Below are 7,069 nucleotides of genomic sequence, written 5' to 3'. Positions count from 1 at the left end.
ATGTCAGGTCTCTAACAGTGGGCTGCAGGCTGTAAGGACATTTAATTTAATCTACATTTTCTTGTCTTTCTTTCTTCATCAACAGACTGTGAACAGAGCATCATGCTCCTGACAACAAGGAATTTTTCCTCAATATGAGAAAACCATAGAATATGTTTGAGCCAAGGACAGGGTGCAGGGGCTGAAGTGAAGAGAATCAGGATCATTTTGGAGCCAAAGTTCCCTCACGTTGACCACAGACTGCAGTTTACACCAAACAAAGGGGGAAGCTGAATTGGCCAAACAGTGGGTGTTGCAAAGCAAAATTAATTTCTGGGGGGAGAGCAGGTTTGTGTCTCACTTCCTCCCTGGCCCAGAGCACTGTGTGACCATCGAGGTTGTCATCTAAGGACTGGCAGTAATAATCAGCCTCGTCCTCATCCTGGAGCCCAGTGATGGCCAGTGTGGCTGAATTGCCAGAGCTGAAGCCAGAGAATCGATCTGGGACCCCCGAGGGTCGATTGCTATCACCATAGATGATAGTTTCAGGGGACTTTCCTGGGAGCTGCTGGTACCATTGTACAGCATAACCACTGCCGATTTGGGTGCTATTTCCAGTACAAGAGATGGTGACCGTCTGTCCCAGGGCCGCAGACACTGAGGGCAGCGGAGTCAGCACAGCCTGGGCCCAGGACGCTGCAACAGGGAGAGACACAGAGAGGGTGATGCTGGGGCCTGGAGACAAGAGGAGGAAGCATGTCCCCACATGTCCTCCCAGGGCCCTTCCAATGTCCCCACATCCAGTCACCTGTGCAGTGAGCGAGGAGTGTGAGGAGGAGAGGGGACCAGGCCATCGTGGAGGTCATTACTGATCCTGCCTTCAGTGTTCCCACAGATGAGCAGAGCCTCTTCTCATCTCTCTCTTCCCCTCTTCATCCTCTCTGGGAGGGAGGACCCGTCCATGCAGATGAGACCCTGGCATTTGACACCCACCTGGCCTTGGGTCAGGTCCCTCTGCCTGAGATGACAGGGGCATGGGCAAGGGAGGGGCTGTGTAAGGCCAGAGAGCTGTGATCTCTGAGCAGAGGGCACAAGCAGTGCCAGGTGGCAGGTCCCAACTCTGATCACCCTGACTCTTCAGAAATGGAACCAGAATGCACCCTGGTGTCCAGACGCAGAGGCACCACTGTGTGACAAGGTGACCAGGGCCCACATCTCCTGCTTCCCCAAATCTTTGCCTACTGTTCCTTGCATTAGGGCTGCATCAGGGCCAGGCCAGTCCCCGTATGCCAGCTCACATTACTTCAGGGCTCACTATTTGCTCCACTGGGAATCTTCAGAGAGAGTTTGTCCACAACTCCCTTGACCATTCCTGGTCAGGGTGAAGGTGGTATCTCTTACACAAAATCCTCTTAGAGTTCAGAATCCAGTCCAGAGCAGTGACACATCTGCATGGGCACACAGCCCCTGCTATGCAGGATGCTGGAACTTTCCTCTAATGAGGCTTCTCGGATTTCCAGAGTTATCTTCCCCTGAGTTTTGCACAGCACTGAGGACATGGGGCCAAAATTACAAACAGAGCTTCTTGGACAAAGGGATTTGGAGACAGACCACCCTTTGGGTTGGGCACAGCTTGAGCCTCTGCAACTTGTGTCCAGCATGTTCAGGATAGAACATTATTCGTGAACCCCCCATGACTACAGGCATGGGTTTTTCCTCCCCAAGGTCCCCTCGACCCAGATTTTTGTCAAACTTCCCACATGTGATTGGAGGAGAGTAGGTGCTGAGGGGAATGATGCCCCTGAGCTCACAGGTCCTGTGGCCCTGGGATGGGTCACAAGACTTTGCATCAGAGTGCGGCCTGGTTGGATGTGGCAGTTGGGTGACTGAGGGAGTGACAGCCCAGGCAGACAGCACAGGGAGGGGTATCCCACATCCCAGTGGCCTTGAGCTCCGTGGGGGCAGCCCTGAGGCTGAGGTCCCAGGATGAATGGAATGATCAGGCTCAGACACTGAATGGTGCCAAGACATGCTCAGAGACTGAGCTGCTCATGGGGATGGACACTCCCCCTGGGTATACTGAGCATCAGGCTCACCCCAGAGGAACAGGCTCAGTGCACATCCAGGCTGTCCTGGTGACAGGACCCCAGTCACACTAGATGTCACCAGTGTTTCTTGTTGAAGAAGCTTCTGTCTCCCAGAGATTGAGGCTCTGAGAATGGCTGACTGAGGACAGGATGGCTCTGGAGGGATTCAGAAGCCTGGAAACTGCAGCATCCAGGATGCTATTCACTCAGGCAGATGAAAGAACTGTGTGTTGTGTGTGTGTGTGTGTGTGTGTGTGTGTCTGTGTGTGTGTATGAGAGAGAGAGAGAGAGAGAGAGGGAGAGAGAGGAGAGAGAGAGAGAGAGAGAGAGAAAGATAGAGAGACAGACAGGCAGAGGGAGAAGCAGGCTCCATACAGGGAGCCTGACTGGATCCCAGGACTCCAGGGTCCCACCCTGGGTTGAAGGAGGGGCTAAAACCCTGAACCACAGGGGATGACTTGAAAAGTTTGTTAGCCAAGAGGACTGCTGTGAGAGCAAACGCTTAACAATCCACTGAATCAGGAGTCTAGGACCTGTTGAGTGACAAGAAATCTGTCCATTCCTTATCTCCGCAGACACTACACCTACCTCTCTAGGGTTTCCAGGTGTCATGGAGCGCAGGACAGGGGTGAGACCCAGCCTCTTCCTTCTTACCCCACAACTCAGCCACACCCAAAGTCCCCTGAGTTTCTCTGGTGTCCACCAGGAGTGAGAAAACATACTGCTGTGAGTTTTGTGTCTGTGTATGTGAAGAAACGATACAGCCTGGGACTGTTTCTATGGTAGAAAATGTTTCTGTGGTGGATCTACTTTCCACAGAATTCTTCAGAATGAAAGTCTGGAGCCCAAGAAAAAAAATGACTTATCTTAAAATATGCAGGCAAACCTTTGTCTATGGATTCCTCCAGGATTCCCCATGAGTGAGGGCATCGGATAATTCTGAAGTAGGTAAAAATCATTACATCCATGTGCAAATACCTAAAAGTAGATAAACACATCCTTTTCAAGAAATGTAATAATTTTACTTTCATATTAAATACAATGGAGTAGGGAGTGCATCTAGGAGGTGCAGGTCATTGAGCATCAACTCTTGTTTTTGCTGATGTCCTAATCCCAGGATAGTGAGCTCGAGCCCTGCACAGAGCTCTGCACTGAGCCCAGAGTCTGCTTGAGCCTCCTTCCCTCCTCTGCCTGCCCACAACCCCCCAATGCATGCCCTCTCTATATATAAAAATAAAGAAACCTCTAAAAATATTAAGACTGACTAGGAGTGCTGGGTTAAAAAAATGGAGCCTAGATCTTAGAGCAGGAACGAGAATGTCAGGAGATTCTTGCAACTCTATTTTCTTATCATTCTCCTCCAAGAGTTGGACCCCTCAGACTAGAAACTACAGCAAGATCATTTCTGGTTTTCTCTGAAATCCTGGTGGAGACATAGCTCAGACCTGAGGAGCCAGAGGGAGAGACCAAAGCCAAAGGACAGAGGAACAGAGGGGAGAAGAGAAGAGAGGGGGTGTTGTCGGGCATAGCCAGCAGGATCTGGTCCAAGTTCCCATGGAGATGGTTCTGAGAGAGGAGACTGTGTCTGTGACCAGCGTTATGGTCAGTGTATCCCCTGTGGATATAACAGTAGTGACACAAGGTCACACTCTACAGAATGAGATGATAGAACTGAGTGTGGAAGAATGTTTGGAGTCTGCACGTTCAGGTGGAGCACGGTGTTTCATCCTGTTCATCTTCTCCATATTGAGAGGGGAGGTGCCTTGGGCTCTTTTACATTATATGTCTGTGTCTCCTGGAATGTTCCAATTTCTCTTGGTCTATGCGCTTTACTGGAATGTTTCTGTTTCCTGTGGAAGCATAGATCATCGTGCAGCAGAGCCCACCCTGCTCAGTCTCTCCAGATAAGTTTCTTCCTGAATGGGGGTTCAGAGACAAGATCCTTGGGTCCAGAGATTTGTCTCACTCCCCCCTTATCTGAGACCCTGTGAGTATCTTGTCAAGGAGGACAAGCTGACAAAGTCTGTGGAAGAAAGTCAGGCTGTAGCCTGGAAGCTCAGTCAAGGCTGTGCTAGCTCACAACTCAGGGCTTCTGCCAGAGAGCTTGTCCTATATTAACTCCCATTTTGCTTCTCTTCACTCCACAAAAGGTAAATTCTACATTCACAACAGCCTCACAGGCAAAGGGTTTTGCATCAAATGATCAGATTCCTCCTCCCTAGACATCCAAGCCATACTCCTCCACCCAGGACTATTGCAAAGCTCCACTGTGTACCAGAGGAGAGGAGGCCACAAGCAGGCACTGGGGGATCAGGAACAGGACCCCAGAGGATGACCATGGTCCTGAGTGGTGTCAGCTGTAGGAAGTCACATCCACAGGACTACTTCAACCAGTGTCCCTGGAGCAGGGTCAGGGTTTTTACAACATTTCAGGACCCCAAACCCCCATTCCTAACCACAACTCTGATGTCACAACTGAGGGTCAAGTCCACAGCTATGGGCCATGAATTCCTCTTGGGCCTGGTTCTCACCCAGCATCCCCACAGCCTAGTGTCTCATACCTGGGATTCAATGAGCCTTGGCCTGTTCTGAGAGCAGAGGCCTGGTAGAGAAGAGGAGGTTTCTGCTCTGACAGCTGGAAGGGCAGAGTCCACCCTGAGTAGGACTTTCAAACTGCTGGGATTGTCATTTGTTCTGAATATTAAATAATAAAAGTAGACGTTCTATGGGAAGAGAAAAGGACCACCATGACAACAGGATCTAATTTTTCTTTTATTTGTGTATTTTTTATTGGAGTTCGATTTGCCAACATATACCACAATAACACCCAGTGCTCATCCTGTGAACTGCCCCCCTCAGTGCCCGTCCTCCAGTCACCCCCAACCCCCACCCACCTCCCTTTTCAACACCACTTTTTCGTTTCCCAGAGTTAGGAGTCTCTCATGTTCTGTCTCCCTGTCTGGTATTTCCCACTCATTTTCTCTCCTGTCCCCTATAACCCCATTTACTATTTTACATTCCCAAATGAATGAGATCATATCATGTTTCTCCTTCTCTAGTTGACTTGCTTCACTCACCATAATACCCTTCAGTTCCATCCACATCGAAGCAAACAGTGGGTATTTGCCATTTCTAATGGCTGAGGAATATTCCATTGTATACATAGACCACAGCTTCTTTAGCCATTCATCTTTCAATGGACACTGAGGCTAATTTTTCAATTTGGATCACTAACAATATTTCTGTATCTATTTCTTCTCAGTTTTTATTTCTTCTGTGTCTTCAGAAATGTGTAAATAGAAAACTAGGAGGAAGGATATTGTGACCCAAAATCTACTTCCAGGAAAATTAGTGTGTATTCAAGTTATCTTAAATTGGGAGACAAAGTCCAAGGCCATAGGCAGGCTGAGGTGTTGCCCCTCATCCTCTTCTGTGTGTGTCCTTGTGACCAGGACCACTGAGCCAGATTGTAGAGTAAGAGTCATTCTTATCCTCACCCTGCAGCCCAGAGATGAGCAGAGGCGCTGCTTTGGCTGAGGTGTCTTCAGATCCAGAACAGGGCTGGGGATTTTGAGCCCTGGTGCTTATCTGAGTCTGAGTAGAAACTCAGGAGATATGGGGGGAAGGGGACTCCCTGGCTTCTGTTGGAACCAGTATATGTAGCAGCCGCCAACAATGAAGCCACTGCTCATGGTTCATGTGAGTCTGGCTGTTGTTCCTGGAGATGCAGAGGGAGGTGGGGGAACAGCTGGGCCATCCCTGGCTGGGACAAGGAAACTGTAGATACACAAACTCCCAGGAGGTGGGGAATTTTTGGTGGTAGTTTCCAGGGGATGTTAATATCGAGGAAGGTCCCCCAGAAGACAGATGATGTCCCTTCCTGGGAAGAAAGACAAGAAATGGAGGAGGAGAGGAGTCCAGGCAATGTTGACAAATCCCCTGTCCCAAGAATGGAGCTGCACTCTGTTAAGCTTGTCTAATTCTCCCTACAGTCTCCCGGCAAATGACAGTGCACTTTATGCAAATTGTCACCCCTTCCAGTCTCTCTCTGACTCCATCTGGTCAGTAATTCAGGAAAACAGGGGACAGAGGATGCTGAAGGCAGGGACTGCTCAGAGTGGACATAGGAAAGATGGAGGGAGCATCTGTGGGAAACGCTCAGGACCCTGCCCAGGAGACTCTGCCAGGCCCTTAGGGAACCAGGCTGTTGGGTCTCACCAGGGGCCCAGAGTGCAGCTCGGCCTCTGCCCAGCTGTGAGGCCAGGGGGGCTCCCCCAGGTGGGAGGGTCCCCTTGCAGGGCCCAGGGGATGCACATTGCCCTTTGCTGATTACATGTCCCTTTCAGGGTCCTCAGTGTCCTGAAGGTAACATCCAGAGCTGTGATCCCAGCACTCACCAGTGACCTGAAGGACTGGGTGGAGCACCCTGCATGGTCTGCTGTAAAGAACATGGATACAGCGTCTGTGATTTGAGAGCTTCCCACATGGAGGGAAGAGTCCTTACAAAATAAGCACTCCTGTGAGAGGAGGGAATGTCTACAAAACATAAATCCTGCAAAAGACTGAGCCTATCCTAACCCATGGAACATTTAGGGAGCTCCTCATGGGACGGCCTTTCATATTAATCTCAAGAGAGGAGTGGCGGTGTTCTGCACAAAGAGTCATCGAAGAAAATATTAAAATATTAAAACAATGCATAAAGATCTTCAAACCATGATGGGAGGTGGTGATTTAACAAAAGCATCACCACCTGGTGAACCTGTGGCCCCGGGGGATAGGAGGGGGGACAGAACAGGGCAGGACTGAAGATAACCAGGTGTCAGGGCAGAGCACCTGAAGCAGGAGCACAGCCGGAGGGGATGCTGGTGGCTGTGGTCCCAGGAGAAGGCGGGGAGGGAAGCGGGAAAGAGGACTGTGTGAACTGGGGTCTCTGCTATGCCAGGCCCTTCAGAGGTGCTGCTGTCACTGCAGGGGAGCCTCAGGTAGGGAGAGGCTTCTCTGAG

At 50.2% G+C, this 7,069-nt stretch overlaps 1 gene segment (V, D, J or C); it reads right to left on the bottom strand.

Annotated features, from left to right (window-relative positions):
• Positions 1–247: 247 nt before the first annotated feature.
• On the bottom strand, positions 248–852 carry LOC112676267 (immunoglobulin lambda variable 1-40-like). The segment is given in 2 exon segments: positions 248–675; positions 788–852. Coding segments are annotated over 2 exon segments (486 nt in total).
• Positions 853–7,069: the final 6,217 nt, after the last annotated feature.

The sequence above is a fragment of the Canis lupus genome, chromosome 26 (assembly GCF_003254725.2).
Source record: "Canis lupus dingo isolate Sandy chromosome 26, ASM325472v2, whole genome shotgun sequence".
NCBI lineage: Eukaryota > Metazoa > Chordata > Mammalia > Carnivora > Canidae > Canis > Canis lupus.
This window is presented reverse-complemented; position numbering and strand designations above follow the sequence as displayed.